The following is a 20,668-nucleotide window of genomic DNA, read 5'->3' as shown; positions in this document are numbered from 1 at the left end:
TGTCCCCTGTTTGGTCCGATGAGGATACCAGTAGTAGCCTCCTGGAGCTTTTTCTGTGGTACTTGAAGTTGTGCTAAGAGCCCAGTGAGCAAGAATCTAGTAAGTGCAGCTCTTAGCTTTGTTTATAGCACAGCGAGGAGGGATGAACATGTGTTAGCATTTAGGAAGTGTGGGTGACTCTGCGCAGAACCGTGTGGCCCTGGCCTAAGGCAGAGTCATGCACAGATTAATTATTCCGTGACTGTGAATGGCTTTGATGTGGATGAAGCAGACAGTGGAGCCTTTTCAATAGCAGATAAAGAGCCCCTGATGGATGGCTTTGCTCATCCCCTGGGCCATGTCCTCAGGCCATTACTGCTCTCCAGTTTTCCACAATAGGTTTGCAGTCCCTCACACTGGCAAGGTTCGAGAGACCTGAGGTTTATTAGGTTGCCAAGAGTCTGGTCCATCATGATTGCCATTTATTCTGCATTTGCTGTGTGCCAAACCCTGATGTTCCTGCCAGGACCGGGATTCTCCAACACCTACTGTGTGCCAGGTGCTGTCCAAGCCCTTGAGACTGAATTAACTCATTCAGTCCTCGCAAGGACCTAGGTGCCCCTATTATTACTGGTCCACAACTGTTCAAAAATTCTAAATACTTAGAAATATTCTGAAATATACAAAAGTTCTAAAATGACTGTCTTCCAACTTGGCACAGAGAGGTTTGGTAGCTGGGCCTGAGTGGCACAGCTAGGATGGGGCAGAGCTGGGATGCAGACCCAGGTGGGGTCTGAATCCTGGGCAACCACAGCTTCTCAGTATCCATTGAAAATGCTTCCCACGTATTCTCCATTTCATCTTGTAAGGAGATTAGCCCCATTTTCCAGGAAGAAATGGGCTCTGAGAGGGAAAAGCCTTGTTCATGCTTGGCCGTGACAGCCTTGGTATAAGATGAGCTCTGATTCCAAAGCTCTAGCACCTGCTTGGACTTTAGGAGCTGTCTTTTTCAGGGCTGAAATAAACAAATAAACTTTATTTTGCGGGCTGAACACAACAGCCTTTACCTCAGAATAGGTCTTGACCTCCCAGGCAGCATTTGAATGGAGAATGCCGTTTTCTAGAGAAATTGAGGGGCCAGGGTTTTGTTTTCTGTTTTTGATTTTCCTCCCTCCCAGCATTTTATGATTGGGGGGAAAAATTGTCAAACCTCCAGAAAAAAACTGGAATCACACCGTGAACACCCACAATGCATTCCATAGACTTTTTATTATACGGACTTGACCTTCCATCTCTCCATTTTGCCATCCTTCGATCCTTCTTATTTTTTCCATGCGTTTCAAAACACCCTTGACCCTTGAATGACATGGGGGTTAGGGGTGGTGATGACCTCCCGGTGTGGTTGAGAAATCCATATTTAGCTTTTTTTTTTTTTTTAAGATTTTGTTTATTTATTTGACAGAGATCCCAAATAGGCAGAGAGGCAGGCAGAGAGAGAGAGAGAGGAGGAAGCAGGCTCCCCACTGAGCAGAGAGCCCGATGCAGGGCTCGATCTCAGGACCCTGAGATCATGACCTGAGCAGAAGGCAGAGGCTTAACCCACTGAGCCACCCAAGCGCCCCACACATTTAACTTTTTTTTTAAGTTTTACTTATTTTTGAGTAATCTCTGTGCTCAGCGCAAAGCTTGAACTCACAAGCTAGAGATTAAGAGTTGCATTGCTCTTCCGACTGAGCCAGCCACGCACCCCCACATTTAACTTTGGACTCCCCAAAAGCTTACCTTACAGCCTGCTGTTGGTCAGAAGCCATACCGGTAATACCAGCGTTCAGTTAACTTATATTTTGTATGTTACTTTTGTTATACACTGTATCCAAATAAATAAGCTAGAGAAAAGAATATTATTAAGAAAACACATTTATTATTATTTTTATATTATTACTATTTATTATATGTATTATATATAATATATTATAATTATATTATTGTATATTATAAAATTATTATATATTATTAATATTATTAACACGTTTATGGTCATGTACTGGATTTATTAAAAAAAAATTCTGTGTGTAGCAGAACTGCACAGTTCAAACCCAGGTCTTTTGAAGGTCACCTCTAAGTTGCATTATTACATGTTCATGTACATGTCATTAATTATAATTCAATATTTGCTATTTTTGGCTTTTTAAAAAAATTTTTGAATTTGGCTAATTTTTTTTTTTTAAGATTTTATCTGACAGAGAGGGTGCGAGCACGCACACAAAGGGGGGGCAACCAACAGAGAGAAAAGCAGGCCCCCTCTGAGCAGGGAGCCCGATGTGGGGCTCTATCCCAGGATCCTGGGATCATGACCTGAGCCAAAGGCAGAGGCTTGACTGGCTGAGCCACGTAGGCTTCCCACTATTGATTTTTTGAAGTAACATTTACATAGCATGAAATGTTCAGATTTTAAGGGGACCATTCAAAGTCAACAGGATAATCCGTACCCCTATCAGAATATAAGACCTAACCAAGAATTTTACACACCTAGTCTTTTTCTGCAGTGTTTCCAGGAAAACTGTCCCCAGACACCCACTTGGCATTAACAAAGACCAAAACTGGATTTATTTTTTCTGAAGTCTGCTCTGAACATACTGAACCTGGGGCGGTGGGGGATGGAGAGCTGGGGCCCCCCAACTGGAAGCCACAGCATGAGGAGGTGTGGTTGATTGGAGCTCTAATGTGGGAGCCCCGTGTTCATACACCTTCCCTCCTGTGACCCTCCCAAGGGCACCACTGTTGTCAGTAGTCCCATTTTATAGGTGAGGAAAGTGAGGCTCAGACCTGTCATTTTTCCCAGGGCACCCAGCAAACAGGTGGTAGAATTGGAATTTCAGTTTAGGAACTCCGATGTTTCCCTGATGGGCTGTTACAAGACATCAGTGTGGCTCCCAGCAAGATCTTGGTAAGGGCAGGTCCTGCAGGACAGGAAAGACAACCCTGGGAGGAATTCTGTGAAGGGCAGGATGGGGCATGGTGTCAGGTGCTGCACAGAGCTCCGGGCGGTCACCAGGGCCTCTAGAGGGTCTGGGTCTGTGCATGAGCAGGGCGGAGCTCAGAGGGGAGCTCCCGGGAGCAAGGAGGAGCAGAAAGAGAGTAGAATGGCGAGTGTGGACAGCTCAGCCAGAGGTGGGATGGGAATTGGGTGAGGACAGAGAGGTGTTCCTTTAAAGAGATTTTTGTAATGATGGCATGATTTGTTCATGTGTGAATGTGGATGTGATGGAGCCAGCTGGATGAGAGAAGGGGAGGAGGGCGGAGATGGGACCCAGGCACGGGAGCGGTGATAGCCCTTCTCCCTTGGGAGTGGGAGGGAAGGAGGAGCGTGGCGGGGGGGAGCAGGGGGTCTGGCGGGCTCAGGGGCAGGCGAAACGTGTCAGGGGGACAGGGCTGTGTGCTGTTCCCTTGTGGTAACTAAGGATTGAGCTCATTGGTCCTGCGTGAGGAGGCAGGGCTAGAACCCCAATCTAGGATTCTCTCCTCTCCTTCCCCCGCTGCACAGTCCCCTATGCTGGGCCTTCCCTCAGCTTCCCTTGCATCTCTAGGGGTCAAAATAAATCAGCACGGTGCCTTCTGTGCTGCAGTGGGAGGTGTTGGGGCTCTGACAACAGGAGCATCCTCAGGACTCTGTAAAGCCAGAGAATCTAGACATACACATGAGGATGAAGACTAAAAAGAAAAAAAAAAAAAAAGGAAAAAATCTCCCCTTTGAGTACTTTATCATTTTAATGTATTTATATGTATTATGTCAATCCTTACAAGATTCCTATAAAGTAAATACTATTATTCCCCGTCTGCCCACCCGCTCACCATCCATCCTTCCATCCGTCCACCTACCTACACATCTGTCGTCCATCCATCCACCCAAGACGCTTTTATTATCCCTACTCTGTGCCAGAGGATATAGAAAGTGCTAGAGAAGCAGCAAAGGGCATTATCAAATCATCCTTCGAGTTTACAATGGAGATACGTGACAAGGAGGGGAAGGACCCCATTCGGTAAGGCTAGCCTGGGGAGGAGGGAAGCCAGGCGGCGCTGATTCGGCAGAGCCTGGCAAAAGCGGGGATGGTGGGGGCAGCAAAGTCTCTTACTGTCCCCGGGGGTGCTGCTGGGTCAGGAAGGAGCAGAGCACAGACAGGAAGTGGAGGGATCCTGGAGGCCAGCAGGTGGGTGGGAGGGGTGAGCCTGGAAGGAAACATGAGCCTGGCCACACCCGGCTTGGAGGTCAAGGTCAGAACCCTGGACTGCACCCCATGTAGGCAGATGACTTTGGAGGGTTGTCTTCTAAAGCAAAGGATGGTTGGGGCAGTATGAGAGTGAGTCTCTGTGCTGGGGGGAAACTGAGGCAGGAGATCAGAACTAGCCGACGTTCATTGAATTCCTGCTACGGGATCATCCCTCCTCATCCATGGTCTCCTTCAACCCTCGTGTCAACCCAGTGACAAGGAACCATTTTTCTCCTTTTAGCCATGGGAAGGGAGGGGGCCTGGGGGGCGTCCCACGCACGACCTGGGCCGCAGGGCTGGGAAGGGGTCGGGGTGGGACTCATGCCCTGCTCCCTTCCTGTCCAGCTCCATCTGCCTGCACCTGACCGTGTCCTGCCCTTTGCAGACAACCGCTGCATGGACCGAAAGTTCCTCCCAGCCAAGTCCAAGCAGCTCATTGCTCTGGCCAGCTTCCCCGGTGCCGGCAACACGTGGGCTCGCCACCTCATCGAGCTGGCCACCGGCTTCTACACTGGCAGCTATTACTTCGACGGTTCTCTCTACAATAAAGGTGAGGAGGCTGGAGTGGACCCACCTGGGGAAGGGCAGGGGAAAACCCTTCCTGCGTCCCTACTATGTGCCACTTGAGTCACCTGGGCATGGTTGCTAAGACCTACTGCGCACTCAGTACCCTGCCTCCTTGTATGCCCCACAAACGTTGCCTGAGCAGCATCTACTAAAAAAGGGGCATTTATCAAGCTCCTACTATGTGCGTGCTACCTTCTCTCTCTGGCTAGGGCACTGCAACTTGCCTGGAGCACCAACTCTAGCCAGGTCCCTCCCCACCAATGTCGATGGACCAGCATCTCTGTGCTATATACAGAGGGAAAGAAGGAGGCTCATTTGGGGAGACATTTACTGAGCACCTACTATGTACCAAGTGTCTTACCTACCCTGAAACCAGTGGTATCTGTTGTGCGGGTGCTTTATTTTCCTTCTGCTCACAGATGTTCACTGAGCGTTTCTGGGCTCCAGAGGCACTTCCCAAGTGTAGTCTCCTGGCAGGCATTTATGGAGCGCTGTGTGCCATGTGCTTCGTGTAGGTTTAGATGGTCATGGACAGACTACTTTGGCCACCAAGAGCCATGCCAGGTGCTCCATTTTTAGCCCGGCATAGGACATAGGATGTGGTACCATTTTCCAGATGCAAAAACTGAAGCTTGGAGAGAAAAGGTAACTTACTCCAAGTCACGCACATTGTTTTCAACAGGCTGGTGAAGGATTACAACCTAGGACATCCCAGTTTCAAAGCCTGCATTCTTACTATTCCCATCATATGGGCAAGAAGACCCTGGGGGTTCTTACTGGGAAACTGAAAACCTTGGGTGAAAGCCCCATTGGATGTGAGGCCCCCTCCCAGCTCTGGCAGGGGCATCAGGGAAGCAGCTCTATTTGTGAGAGGTTTTGTCTTTACATGGGGCTGCCTGTGGCTGTGGGTCTTTGTGTCTGCAAACCAGATGAAGACCCGCTTACTGGCTGTGTGACTTTGAGCAAGTTTCTGCACCTCTCTGATCCTGCGTCATCATGCATGAATCAGAGATCATGGTATGTCCCTGGTGAGGTCATTGTGAGAGTTAAGAAGTTGCTCCATGTAACAGGCTTAGCACAGAGTGAGCGAGCCATCAGTGTAGGCTGTAAACACTACAGTCTGGGGACCAGGCGCTGGGAGAGCCAGGGGACCTCTGTCTGAGGGAGGGAAGCGGGAAGGTCAAGAAGGATGAAAAGGGACGGGTTGAAGGGCGGAGTTAACAAGCGGTCAGGTCTGTCTTAGGATCCCGATGTTTGGTAGGACTGATTTTTTAGTTTTGGCTTATGCGATCATTTATTGAGCATGAAATGTGTTCGAGTCTTCAAGGTGAGGGTTTTTCATGCTTCTATCAGGATCTGAACCCAGGCCCAGGTGTCAACATTACATCCATGCTTTTAACAAACACTTTATCCTGCTGCCTTTATGGGGGTTGTTGGGAGGAACCCAGGCAGAGTCTGGAATATCTCTGGCTTGTCCTAGAGAGTGGCAAGGAGAAGCAGACTCAGGAAGCATCCCATGGCTGGCCCTTGGGCTGGGGCAGGAACCCTATTTATGGAATTACAGAGTTTACAAATATAAGGGTCTTTCAGGATCATCAGTCCAGGGATTCAAAGTGGTTTCATCTCCTCTGTTCATTCCGATGAATCCCTGTTTTAGGTTGATGTGTTAAGAAGGATTCTGAGGTTCTCTTTAAGTGCCTTAATCTAGCAGTGATGCCTGTTGAGGGTATAGAAGGGGGAATGGTGGGCTACATGCCTGATAGGGACCACCTCTGATCTAATTCAGCCTCCTAGCTTCAAAGGGAAACTGTGTCTTAAGACAGAGTCAGGGGATTGACTCTTCAGACTGAACGCTGGTAGTTATCAGGTGTGGGACCTTGGGCAAGATTTCATTATTTCCCTGAGGTTCCGTTTCCTCATTTATAATACGGGGATGTCAACAGCGAATGCACACTGGTTTTGAACAAAGATATAAGACAATGTTATGAGGCTCTGGTGTTAAAATACCATTGGTCAGTCCTGCTAACCCCAAGTCCCTCCCCACATGACCTCTGCAGCTGAGACGAATTCAGCTTAAGAAAATCCTCAAACGCTGGGGGGTGGGGGATGGAGAGGGGGTTTGCCACCCACTGGCTGGTTGGTCTGCTGCCCCCTTTGAGTGTCAGGCTCCAGGTAGGATGTGGTCTTCGTAGTTGGGAAACATGCCAGCCACACGCCCACAACTGTCCTCTCCCTGGATTGTCAGTCCCCACCCACACCCCATCCTAGCTCTTCTGCCTGGAAACCTGCTCTTCCCAAGCCGAGATCACAACCCCCTTCCAGCACCTCTGGCAGACTCCCGCGTCCTCCTGCCCCATCTTCCTTGTTCCCAGAGCCCTCTTTCATCATGGTCCCTATCGTCACAATACGCCATGTCGCCCTTAGTGATACTAAGTGTTGTGGGTGTTTATGGAATGTCTGCGATGGGCCCAGCTCTGGGGTGGGTGCTTTCTATATTTTGTGATTTAGTCTGGGGCAGGGATGTGCAAAAGTGCACAGGACTCCCCCTGGTGGCGGAGGAGTTCCAGAGAGAGGCTGTGGATGGGGGCAGTGATGTGAGGAGCAGGGGACTGTGTGATTGGTCAATGACCATTCGGTGGCATTGGACGGTGGCAGGGGTGAGGGCTGGGGGTGCGACGCAGGAGGGACAGCCAGGACTGGGTGGGCAAAGCCCTTGAAAGCATATTACACTGGGGCCCCCGGCCGGGTGCGGAGTCGGGTATGGAGGGATCTCGGGCCGAGGAGTGGTGTGCTGGGATTTGTGTGTGTGAAAATACGCCTTTGGCTGCAGAACTTGGAGAGGATGTCCAGCTGCAGGGACAGTAGTGGGGACAGTGGGAAAGACAGTAGGAGCCCATTGATTGGAAGTGAGGGGCCTCAGGGATGGGCCTGGAGGGGGTTGGTTTCTGTAGGATGAGCTGATGCTCCAGGGACTCTGGCTTTGTGATATTTCAGAGTTTCCTCCCTCATCCCTGCAGCTAACTAGCTGGATAAGGGGGGGAAAACCCCCCCACCCCTCCGGCTTGAAACCTCCATCTCCTCCTATGTAACAAGCTTGTGTTCAGTGGGTGACCCCCAGGGTCCTTCTAAGTCTAACGGGCTGCTTGGCACTTTCTCTGCAACCTCCTCTTCTCTCCTCCTGGCAACAGCCTGCCCCCCTGAGGGGCTGCTGAGTGAAGGAGGGGTACAGGGGGAGAACATTCTCCTGGAATCCGACTGTGTGTGCCACTTGCATTCTGCCCCCTCTTGCCCTTACCCAGAGAGGCTGGCCATCTGCAAAACATGATTTTCTCTGTGTCTGTGTCCATCTGTCTTTGTCTCCCTTTCTCCTTTTTTGTCTTCTTTTGTGTCTGTGTCTGCTTTTCCCCTTCTTCCTCCCTCTCCCTCGGCCCCCTCTCCCCTCTCTGTCCCCCTCCCCATCTCAGGGACCCCACTGCCGGGAGTGCAGGCTCCAGCTCTCTGGGCTGAGTGAATCCCGAGGCAGGAGGGGCTGGGATGACTGCCCAGAGTTCGGCAGGGCCTTTCTCCGCTCCTGGGGGCCACACAGATGTGGCGGGACATGGATGAGGCAGGCTCTTAGGGGCCTTTCCCTCCCCAGTAAACAGCAGGGCATGCAGAAATGTAGAGCCCTGCCTCCTGCCCCTCTCCGTGACAGCTTCTTTAACTGCAGAGTGCACAAGCACATGTCATAGTGGGCGGTGGGGTGGAGAGGAGAATAAATAGCTTATTCTCCAAAGCCTCGACCATTGTCTGGCTTCTCAGAGTCTCTGAGGGCCCCATGCATGCCCCAGTGAGCTGCTATTACGGTGAACCGTCAAGGAACAGGATTGAAATGCTCCGCACAGATGCAATGGAGCTGGGTACTGCATCACGGAGGAGGGGAGAGGGGGCCCCCTGGTGGTGGAGTTCAGCAATTCCGCTCTGGCCCCCCTCTTGCATCCCTGATTGAAATCACCTAGAAGGCCCTCCCTGGAGGCTGCTGGAGCAACCATCCCTAGTTCCTCAGGCAGGCAGATCCCATGCGGATTCTTAAAGGCTCCTTCCTAGACAGAGATCTCCTCTCTCTGGGAGGCATTGTGCTAAATGGAATTTTCTCCACCTACCTACTTTTGCAGTGCCCTTACAGACTAACTTCTTAGGAGACCTACGTCTGGAGTCTAGACCACGTCTTTTCCAATATGTGTAATCTTTGTATCTTGATAAACACTGTGCTGGGTTGACTCTACCATGTAACAGAGAAATGGACTCCAGGTCTCACAATGCACCAAAACTGATTTTTTTTTTTATTAACATATAATGTATTATTTGCCCCAGGGGTACAGGTCTGTGAATCATCAGTCTTGCACAATTCACATCACTCAACATAGCACATACCCTCCCCAGTGTCCATCACCCAGCCACTCTATCCCTCCCCTCCCACCCCCCAGCAACACTCAGTTTGGTTTCTGAGATTAAGAATCTCTTATGGTTTGTCTCCCTCCTGATCCTGTCTTGTTTCATTTTTTTCCTCCCTATCCCCTACAATCCCCTACTCTGCTCTCAAATTCCTCATATCAGAGAGATCATATGATAATTGTCTTTCTCTGATTAACTTACTACGCTAAGCATAATACCCTCTAGTTCCATCCATGTTGTTGCAAATGGCAAGACTTTGGGTTTTTGATGGCTGCATAGTATTCCAGAGTGTATATATACACATCTTCTTTATCCATTCATCTGTTGATGGCAAGAGCTGATTTAAACTACTGTAACCCCTCTGCCACGTTTCTAGTTCTCTTCCTTCTCTGAGAACCTGTATGTGTCCTTATGTAACCCCCGCACGTGTTTTTCTCTTACTGTGAGCATGCTGAAATGCATTTTGGCAAAGATAAAATGCCATCCTAGATGGGAAGTTCCTTGTCTGTGTCGTGGGGCACTTTACTGATGGAATGTGGGGCTGCATGCCTTGAAATTGGACCCAACTCGTGGGTCAACATCTGTATCCCAGGCTCTGCTCTCTAGCTCCCAGACCCCACTCCTCGTTGTGCCATGACATGGGGCAGTCCATGGGGCTCCAAGACGGGGTGAATATTTCCTTGTGGGTAGGGGCCAGTGCTAATTTGCAAGGCTAAGATACTTCCTGAGGTTTCACTTGGCAAGTCCCAGGATGGAATCTAGCTCAGGATATGATATTCCAGTTCTTGTGACCCCAGCGGGGAGTCGGGGGGTGGGTTGTTGTACCTTTTCTGAAACTGGACTTTTACCTTTTCTAAAACCTGATCTCCAGGAACAGAAATAGGTACCAGGCTGGCCTCATTGTAATCCACCTTATTAAAAGCCTCAGAAACCTTTGTGCATGGGACAAGGAGAGAAAAGGGGAGGAAGCGTGGCTTCTCAGCCCATCGTGTCCCCCCCAACACTTGTTGTCATTGAGCTGCCATTGATTGAACTCCTCCTCTGGGCCTCACTGATTTTCTCAAACAGCCCGGTGAAGGAGCAGCAGCGTGGTTCCATTTTATAGATGAGGAAACGGAGGCCCAAAGAAATAACTTGGAGTTGGAAACACAGCGGGTATCTTGAAGGCGTCATCTGAGAACATTTCTTCTTGGCTTTCAAGATGCCATCCAAGTGCCTTTGCTCCCGGGAGAGCAGGAGGCCTAAGAGCTCAGTCTCTGGTGCCTGGATGGCTTGGGTTTGAATCTTGGCTTCATGTCTCCCTCCCTTGCTCTAGAGCTTGGGCAAATTCTTTGATCTCCCGGTGCCTCAGTTGTCCTTATCCATAAAAATCTCTCCTAGGATCAGTGCAAGCATGGAGTTGCCCAATTACATGAAAGGCTCAGGTCAGTGTCCAGCATACCATTGGCGCCAGGCGCCAGAAACATTCTCCTGCAACCCACAACTTCTGTCAGTTCCTCGGCTTTTGAAAGGAAAATCTGATCTTGTCCTGCTGTCTTTTGCTTAAATCCTTTTTCAGGGATTCCTAATCTTTATAGTCTTAGTGCTGAACTCTCCATCATGACCGCTACAATCCAATCTGACTTTACACTCCCCTCTTTTCCCCCTCAGAAGTCATCCATGTGACACATTTCTTCTGACGCACCCCAGGACCTTTATATCTGCTATCCCCCCACACCTTTCCCTTCCTCTCTTGGGCTAGTCATTCCTTCTCATCCTTTCCATGTCAGTTTACACCCCTTCCCCTCCAGGTTGCACCCGTGTCTGTTTCACGAGTCTCTCACCATCTGGGACCAGCAGCCTTGTAGTGCATGTCCTTCTCACAGTAACAGCAGAGCATATAAGACTAAACGAACATGTGACGCACCTGGGGGCTATGCTAGAAAACCACTTCTTTCCTCATTGCCCTGGCCAAGGAGAGTCACAGGGCTATGCCTGGAGACATACACTCCACCCAAAGAGGACTCCCCCAGTGCGTCACTCTCCGGTGCTTCTTGGGGCACTTGGGCATGAAATCCCAGCCACTTCTGTGGCACGGTGGCTCATTGTGGTCAACGAGGTCATGATCTGCATTACCTGACTCCCAAAGACGGCAAGACCCATGAAGATTTTTGCAGATTTTATTCCCACCTGCCAGCACAGTGCCTGGCACACAGGTACTCAGTAAACATGGGCAGAAACAAGTGAATGCAGCAGGCTTCCTGAGTTGGCCTGGGGTACTGGGCAGGACTCCTGTCCCTGGGCTCACTGCTCTGTATCTCCCTCCTTTGACTGGAGCAGGGTTCAAAGGTGAGCGGGACCACTGGCGCAGCGGCAGGACCATCTGCATCAAGACACATGAGAGTGGCCAGAAGGAGATTGAGGCCTTCGATGCTGCCATCTTGCTCATTCGGAACCCCTACAAGGCACTCATGGCCGAGTTCAACCGCAAGTATGGCGGCCACATCGGCTTTGCTGCACACGCCCACTGGAAGGGCAAAGGTACTGAAGGGATGGGAGTGAGGGGCAGGCTGCCGTGCAGGGGTGGGCGGTATAGCTGGTGCTGGGTGCTGCCGGGGATCCAGAAGGGTTCCCCATGGCCTCCAGCCCATGAGCTGCACCTGCTGGGAGCCCGATGGGGTCACAGGCAGCCGTCAAGGGCATGGGCTCAAGAGAGAGACTCCCTGGGTTCAAACCCCAGCTCCACCATCTCCCAGCACTTCGGCTTGTCCCGCCTACACAATGGGGTTAATAATAGTGGGGCTCTAAGAGTTTAACCCTTTAAAAACACTCAGTAATTATGGAGATGGAGATCCTCATGTAATTGATATGGGATGGCTGGAAGCAGTTTCAAGAGCCCTTTCCTGGGAGTCGGGAGACCAGAATCCAGCCCATGGTCAGAATCCAGCCCATGGTCAGTGGCTGATGGCCAGGAGGTCACTCAAGAGCCCCCTAAGAACTCACAGAGCGTCATTTCAATGAACCACCTCCAACAGCTCTGGGTTGGGAGGCTCAGAGAGGGTAAGTGACTTGTTCCAGTTCACACAAGTGACTGTGCCAGCTGAGGAGTGAAAAAGTTGGCCCCACAGCCGTGAATCTTAATATGATCGGGGTTTGAGATTCACTTCTGGCACTTAGTAGATGACGGCTTTGTGGATAAAGATCTCAGTCCAGAGCCGGTGGCCCACGATCGTGGTGAGAGTGTTGAAGTCAGACCCAACCTTGAGCATCTTGAAAAACTTTAAGCCCTCTGGCTCTTAAAATCCCATATCCAGGACACCTGGGTGGCTCAGTCATTGAGCGTCTGTTTTCAGCTCCGGTCATGATCCCAGGGCGCTGGGATCGAGCCCTGCATTGGGCTCCCTGCTCTGAGGGAGGCCTGCTTCTCCCTCTCCCACTCTCCCTACTTGTGTTCCCTCTTTCACTGTCTCTCTCTCCCTCTCAAATAAAGTCTTTATATAAAAAAAAAAAATCCCATATCCATTATCACCCGCATCTCCATCACTGTAAGGAGAGTCTTGAAACCCCATAATTAACCCCGTTTTAGAGATGGGACGAGCCAAGTTCAGAGAGGTGAAGAGGCTTTCCCCGGAGGTAGTGGACCTGGGGTTTGACCCCACACAGTTTTGCTCCTGAACCCAAGCCCTTAACCACTGAGCTATGATGATGGATGGGATAAAATGTCGATGGAACAGTGGGGTCAGTCAGTCCAGTTGGTGCTCCGTAAAGGGGAGCTCCCTCCACCTTAGCCTCCAGGAACCAGGCTGCTTCAGCCTCAGCCTTGAAGGGGTGCTCTCCCATTTCACCCCTCCTAAAGCTGCTTCAAAGCCCCCCCACACACTGCCCCACCCCCATACACAGGTGTTAACGCGGCCATCCTGTGGTTAATGATGTCATTCCTTAAAACCCCTGGGCCTGTCTGGCCACCGGGGCCCTGGCTTCCCAGTTCAGTCCAGGGGTTCCTCTGTCCCTCCCCTTGCTTCATTCCCCCTCTCAGAGGGTGGAAGCTTAGGTGGTGACATTTGTTCCACTGTTCCCAGAAGAGGTTTCTGATTCATTTGTGGAACGGTTGGAAATGAACACTCAGGGCCAGGCTGAGAAGTCTGCAGGTGCACTTGGCAGAGGCCTGGCTGAGCAAAGACTTTGCCAGCCCAGCTGGAAAGGACCTGGGGGCGACCAAGCCCAGGGGTCCTCAGCCTCTGCCACACAGCAGCCACGCCTCCCTGGAGGAGTGGGGACAAAGCCCAGTGCCCCGACCACACTGGGACCATTGCTGGAATGCAACCTTGGCTCCGGTGTTATTTTTTTTTAAAGCTCTCACTGCTTCTAGAGTGCAGGTAGGACCCCAAACCTCGGTTGACGCTCTATTGATTAACAGGGAAACTGAGGCCCAGAGAGAGGCAGGAACCTGCCAAGGTCATTCGGGCACCCAGGGACAGGAGTAAAATCCAACTATCTGCCTCCCCGGCTTCCTGCTGCCCCCAGGGGGAAGAGAGGGGACTCCATGGGGCAGCTCCCAGCGCTAAGTTCTTTGCATTCATTAGGTCATTTAAACCTAATTCCTGGAGGAGGTAAGAAAGGCTGCTGGTCACCGCAGCATTCCATTGCACAGGTGAGAAAACCAGCCCAGGAAGGGAGCAATCACGGGGCTAAGCAAGCATGACCCCAGGCATTGGCTCCCAAGCTGTCTCTTACCTAGGGGTGACCCTGGCTTTCTGATGAGTTCACAGCTTGCCCGGCTTGGCACCTGGTCTCAGGTTCAGGCAGTTCCAGTTCCCAGGAGCCGCCTGGCCTCTCTTTCCTCCCTTGGAGCAGCTGGGAGCTTGCGAACCGAAGGTTTAGGGAAGAGTCAGGACCTGCTGCAGCACGAGACTGCAGGGCAATGGAGAGAGAAGGTTCCAGCACACGCATCTCCTGGCAGAGGGCCTAGGGTCCCCACAGTAGCCTGGGATGGGGAGCCTTCTCTCTGTATCCCCTCCTGGGCCTGACCCAGGTCTTCAGGGCTCTGAGAGCCTTCCCCCAAAGAACCCCTTTTCTTTGCTCTTGGCTTTCCCATCTGGCCCCTGCAGGCACTTGAGTTGAGACCCTGGCTTTAGAGTGCCCTTGCCAGCCATGCCAGAACACATAGCCTGGGGGAATGGGTTAGAAACGCATATCCTCCAGCCCCACACCTTCCCACCCCACAACCTGCTGCATCAGAAACTCAGAGGGGGCATGGCAATCTGTGTTTTCCCAGTCTCTCCAGACGTTTCTGATACACACTCCAATTTAAGAACCACCGCCTTAAACCCTTGCTGCTCCCAGTGGGGTCTCTGTAGCAGTGCCTTGACCCCACCTGGAAGAGGGTTTAGAAAAGCCCAGCTCAGCCCTCAGGATCCCTGAATGGGAATCTGCACTTGAAAAAGATCCCCGCCACACACACCGCCCCCCCCCCCACCTGAAGCTTCCAGTGCACTTGAATGTTTGGGCATCATTGCCTAGGGTGGGAGGGTTCCCCGCCCCCCCAAAAGCAGAGGTCCCCGTTGGGGAGCAGGTCCACCCCTCCCTGCCGGTGCCCGCTTTTCCATGTAGAGCTGGAGCAAGGCTCTTGCAACCCTCCCCGCGCCCCCCATTTTTGGTTCCATAATGTTAATTTTACAGTCTCCCTGGAGTGGGTCCAAAGCAAAGTTTTATGTGATATGATTACACAAGGTGAATTGTCCCGGATCCATTTAATGAAACAGACTGTGTTTAATGATTCCGCAGGGAATTAAGTGCAGTTAAGCTATTAATCAGGCCCTGGTTCCTCCCCCTGGCAAGAGGCGGGAGCTCCGAGGGGCCCTGCCAGTTGCTCGTGGGTGACTGTTTTGGCAGAACCGGTGCCAGGACCCATGGTCTGGGGCTCAGCGTGCCTTTATGACCCACTGGGACAGGGATCCTGTGCTCATCAGGGCTCTTGTTTATAATTTTTATTCTTTTTAGTGAAGTAATTCAGGAGCTTCCAGGAAGGAATCTGGGGGGGTAGGTGAGCAGCTATTGCTGAAGCAGCCCGGGGGAGTTCAAGCCTTGTTGGCGGAAAGCGCTGACCCAGCTGATGGGACATAAGGGGGTGCGTCTTGGTGACGCCAGGGCACTTACCTCCAGAATCCTTGTACCAGCAGCTGACATTGAAGGAGCCACTCCTGGGGCCTGGGGCCGGGGTCCTTGCCCCTCTGCTTCTGTTCCCTCTCGCATCCAGGATGCAGGTCTTAGCACAGTTCTTTCACCGATGGGTAAACCGAGTCTCGAGACCAACCGAGGTCCCCCCACTGCCACAACTAACAGAGAGAGGAAGGGGGTTGTGAACACTGCTGTCTGCTTCCAAAATGGTCTGTGCCCAGACCCTGAGCCTTAAACAACCCCTGAAGAAGCACCCAAGGTTGGGACCGCCCTCTGCAGGCCCCTGACCACCCTGCAGATGGGTCTTCCCTCTCCTTTTTGGGGGGAGCTTGTGCAGTAACCCCCCAGCAAATACCTGAGATGATTGGTCAGAAGTAGCCCGGCCTAGAAATCTGATCCTTGTGCTCCTGGGCAACTGAGTCCCACCTTCATCCTGCTGGGCTTCTATGGTAAGAGCAGCAGGTGTCTGGACCTCGTAGGGATGTGTGCAGGGGTGGGTGGAGGACTCAGGAGGGGGCAGACTCCAAAAAAAAAAAAAAATTACAACAGACTATGTACATGCTCTTCGTTCTTCTAATCACTCAGATACATCTGGTCTTAACCCATTACAACAGTGTGGGCCCAATTAGCCAGACACCTTGTAAATCATCTATCGTAAAGATAAAAGATATCCTTGTCCCCAGCATTCACGTTTCCCTAGCAGCAGCGGCGGTGTTCCGGGCGCTGGGGGAGCAGGAGGCTCGCCATGGGGTTGGATGGGTTTTGCAAAGAAAGAGGAGCCCTTTATCATGTCACAATTTGGTGGTGGGGAATTCCAATTTAGTTCAACAGCCTTTCGTTGAGCCCCTGCTGGGGGTAAGGCAGTGGGAGGGAGTGGGGTGAGGCTGCTGGTGCCTCGGAAAGATTAGGACCTGGGGCCTGGCTGTGTGACCTTGGGCCGGTCACTTCCCTTCTCTGAGCCTCCTGTCTCCTCACTGGTGATACAAGTCTGCAATAGCCCTTTCCCTTCAGGGTACACTTTAGGATTAAAGGAGATTGTAAGTACCCATCACCCAGCAAAGGAGGAGGATTTAGTTGTCAAGAAGCAACTGGGCTCCCCCAGCCCAGCTGGGGAGACTGATAGACCCTCGTTCAAAAAGCAGATCCCTCTGGGGGGTACAGGGTGGCATTGCCTCTGTGAGCAGCAGGGGGTCTGGCTCCCGGGTTTCAGAGCACCCGCCTGTGACTGTCCATCGGGGGCTCAGCATCCCTTTCTCCCTTCCCGACGTTCTCTGTGACACCCCCCTCCTCTGCAGGGACTTCTCATTCTGTCCATTTCTGCAGCCCCAGGACTGGCTTGCAGCTCTTTTTTAGATCCTCTCTGGGGCTTCCCAAGCAATCAGCCACATTCTGGTGTAGCCTGTCTTCAAGCCAGACCACCCCAACACACCGTTCCCTGTTTGTGACAGTCCCCCCGCTGCCAGATTACCGCAGCAAGGTAATAAACTGAAAACAAAAACAAACAATCCAAAACAACAACAACAACAACAAAAAAAACATGAAAAGTAGAACAGTAAGGCAAAGATTGCAAGATAGATAATCTGACTTAAACTATACCCCCAGCCTGGTCTGCTGGAGAGAGACACAATACACGGGGTTGTGGAGGGGGCAGTGAAGCCCAGAGGCGGCACCAGCCTGGGCCTGGGGAGTCCGGGGAGACGAGGTCCTAGCTCGGAACAATGACAGGAAGAGAAACAGGCAGCATTTACTGAGCACCTACTGGGTACAGGGTGCCGTGCTAAAACCCTCAGAGCCTTTTTTGTTTGTGGGCAAGTCGCTTTTTTGTTGTTTTAGATTCAAGTTAGTTAACACATAGTATAGATTATTAATTTCGGGTAAAATTTAGGAGTAATCCGTTGCATATAATACCCAGTACTGATTCTGTCACGTACCTTCCTTAATGCCCATCACAGTTACCCCATCCCCCCGGCCAAACCTCATATGCTTTTATTCACTTCTCTATTCAAAGGTCCTACTCTCCTCCTGTGAGTATATAACATTACTAAACAGGACAGCTTGATCGTTCAAAGCCCAGACTTTGAAACCAGACTGTTTGGTTTCAAATCCTGGCTCTGCCATTGCATAGCTGTGTGACCTTCAGCAAGTTACTTGACCTCTCTGTGCCTCACTTTTGGTTCAAGGAAGAGAACGGTTGCCTTGAGGAATAAGCAAATTACTAGCTACACTAATACAAATGTATATAAAAACACAATAACATGCATTTATGGAGAAGGCTGGGGCGGCCACGCAGGAAGCACCTAAGAGGGGTTACTGTTCTCTCCAAAGACAAGAAAAGGCGGAGAACATTGCAGGTAGCAGCAACAGCACGGAGGTGGGAGGGACCGGGCCAGTGTGGGATCTGAAGGAGCGAAGGGCGTTGCCGTAACTGCCTTGATCCTGACCCTGGTCCTCTGGGCGTCCCTCCCCTTCTCTGACCCTGCCCTGCCTCCTCTCCCCAGAGTGGCCGGAGTTCGTGAGGAACTACGCCCCGTGGTGGGCCACTCACACGCTGGACTGGCTCAAGTTTGGCAAGAAGGTGCTGGTGGTGCACTTTGAGGACCTGAAGCAGGACCTCTTCGTCCAGCTGGGCCGCATGGTCAGCCTGCTGGGCGTGGCCGTCAGGGAGGACCGGCTACTGTGCGTGGAGAGCCAGAAGGACGGCAACTTCAAGCGCTCGGGCCTCCGCAAGCTCGAGTATGACCCCTACACGGCCGACATGCAGAAGGTCATCTCGGCCTACATCAAGATGGTGGACGCGGCCCTTAAGGGGAGGAACCTCACGGGCGTCCCCGACGACTACTACCCCAGATGATGCCTGGGCTGGGGAAGAGGGGGTTGGGAGTCCCCACCCAGCTGGGGTCTCGAGATTCTCCTCCCTTGGGGAACCTCCCCCCAACCTGTCCTCTCTTTCTGGTTTGGGAACAATCCCCATGGTGGCTGTTGGCCCTCAGTGGAGTTTCCTGCATGACGAAGGAAGCTCAAGGGAAGAGACCGTGGGGGTACTCCCCACCCAACTCCCTGCCCCCCTTGGAGGGGACTGCTGGTTTGGGGCACTCGAGCCCCATGGACCCTTGCCTGTCTCCGGTGCCCCAGCCCCCACCACTCAGGATCCCGCCTGTAGGGAGCGAGGGCTCACAGTGTCCCCCGAGAAGCAGGTGTCCCACTGCAGAAATCAAAGATATTGATTCGAGAGCTAAAGGGATGGTTGAGGGAGAAAGTGGCCCCGGGTGCTCTTCCCTTCCAGGCTGAGCATTCACGACCTCCCCTTCTCTCCTCCACGCCCCAGGGAAGCAGGGACTCCCAACATGGACCCAGGTTGCTTCTGCTGGAAGAAGGGTCTCTGACACTCGGTGGAAGCTATGGAGGCGTGGTACCCCCAGGAGGTTAACGGGCACTGCCATGTGGGGGCCGGTGTGAGGAGCCCACCCCCCAGGTCCCACGGCTCCGAGAAACAATCTGGTTGCCAGAATGCTGCCCTTCCCTGCTCCCCACACTGTACCCAGGAGGGGACCTTGGCATCTTTGATCCCACTCCCAGGGGTCCTCAGGTGCCAGCAGTTAACCCCAGGATGGTCACATGCTACAAGCAAAAGCTTGAATAAGACTGACCGCACCCAGGGGCAGCTCTCCCACAGTGGGGCCCAACACAGTGACCCTATACTGCCCTCTAACCCCTAGTGGGGGGTCCTTTGGTATCCAGGTGAGAGAGCCTGGAGTGCTCCACATCAGGTGGGGACCTTGATCCACACAGATCGCCCACTACCTTCCCAGATCACCGACCACCCCTTGGTCCTAGTCCTGTGGGGCCAGCTCCCCTGGAAATGATTCTTTAAGGAAGAGAATGGTTCTTTCGTTTCCATAGAAACACACCTCCCTTGGTGGTAAGACATCAAACCAAAGGATTCTCCAGGACCTGGGTCGCTAACCATCAGTCTCAGAAAGCACTGATTCAGGACCCCATCTGTCCCACCTCGGACCCCAGTGGCTTCATGCCCTGCCCACACCTGCACCGCCCCCTACAACATAGACGCAAAAGCCATAGGTCCCAGAGCTTTGCTCTTCTGTCCGGAGCAGCCCCCCGTCAGCTCCTCTGAAGGCTTGGGGTGCAGGTAAATGCTCTTTCCCAAATACCCAAGAGACTATGGAGAAGGTGACTGTAAAGAGATCTATTTTTTTAAGAGGAATATAACTACTACGTTCTGCCCCTTGGCACCTGGCCACGCAAAGAGAAGCAGGGCTTAGGGACTGGGCCTGTGGTTCTCTTCCCTGACCCCCTCCTCTGTGAGATTTGCCCCCCACCCAGGCTCAGGACCCAGCCAGGGAGCCCGGAATGTATTTTGTACCATGTTTCTCCCCGCTCCTCCCCACCCCAGGCTAGTTTCTAGTCTTCTGAGAAGCAGTAGACGGCATGGCCTCCCCTCCCACGGGGACATCTCCTCTCTCTGGGAGCCGTGGGGTCTGAGACCTGGGCCCGTTCTGCTGGCGGTCGCCTCAGGCCGCAGGCCTCTGTCTGAAGATTCCTCAGGTCAACACCGTCATTAAAAGCGAGTTTTGTTGCTGATTCTATCACGTGGTAGAGTGTTGTGTAAGGCGAGTTCACAAACGGGTTTTTGTCTTTTTTTGGTTCTGGGGCAGGTCGTTGTGTCTGTGCTTGGGAATTTGGGGGTGTGGGGGGTGTGTGTGTGTGTAAAATTGTGTTCACCTGCCCTTCTGAGTGAAGAGACTGTGTCCCCCATGTTCACATGACTTTTTTTTTTTTTTATGACAACTTTTTTTTAACCACCCCACTTCTAAGGCGTTTGTGTCAGCTCCCATGTGTAGACAGGAGCGGGCCAGAGTACCTGAGCCCCCTGCCAGAGAAGGGGGGTGTCTCCTGCCTCTGCCCTTGATCTTTGGGAAGTGTGCATATGTGGGGGCGGGTGCATGGGTCTGGAAGAGGTTGTCTAGGAGGGATGTCCCTTCTGCATGCGAGCAACAGAATGTGTCCTGAGTGTGCGGTGCTGTGCACCTGTGTGTGCAGAGGAAACCCGTGAGCACACAAGGGGGCGGAGCAGGCGGCTTCTGGGAGGGACAAGAGTTTACCTACAGCCTTGTGGACGGAGATGGGGAGGGAGATCCGAAGCAGAGCTGGGGCAGGCAGAGGAGGGGCAGGGAGAGACTTTCCCCCCCCCCGCCGCATGGGGGAGTGCTCAGGAGGAGGGGGGAGGAGGCCTTTCCCCCCCAATC

The 20,668-nt window shown here is 52.3% G+C and overlaps 1 protein-coding gene across 3 annotated transcripts in view; it reads left to right on the top strand.

Moving 5' to 3' along the window:
- The window catches only part of WSCD2 (WSC domain containing 2), a 116,334-nt gene extending 96,313 nt beyond the window's left edge, over nt 1-20,021 (top strand). For 2 of the 3 annotated variants that reach the window (XM_032310549.1, XM_032310550.1), the window contains exons 7-9: nt 4,633-4,797; nt 11,568-11,768; nt 17,903-20,020. In XM_032310549.1, the coding sequence (XP_032166440.1) occupies nt 4,633-4,797; nt 11,568-11,768; nt 17,903-18,255 (719 nt within the window). In that variant the 3' untranslated portion in view covers nt 18,256-20,020. Of the gene's footprint in view, nt 1-4,632; nt 4,798-11,567; nt 11,769-17,902 lie in introns of all 3 variants that reach the window. The other variant, XM_032310551.1, reaches the window with a different exon arrangement.
- The last annotated feature ends 647 nt before the right edge of the window (nt 20,022-20,668 follow it).

Source organism: Mustela erminea, chromosome 13 (genome assembly GCF_009829155.1).
Source record: "Mustela erminea isolate mMusErm1 chromosome 13, mMusErm1.Pri, whole genome shotgun sequence".
NCBI lineage: Eukaryota > Metazoa > Chordata > Mammalia > Carnivora > Mustelidae > Mustela > Mustela erminea.
Note: the sequence above shows the minus strand (reverse complement) of the source record. Positions and strands in the feature narration are given on the sequence as shown.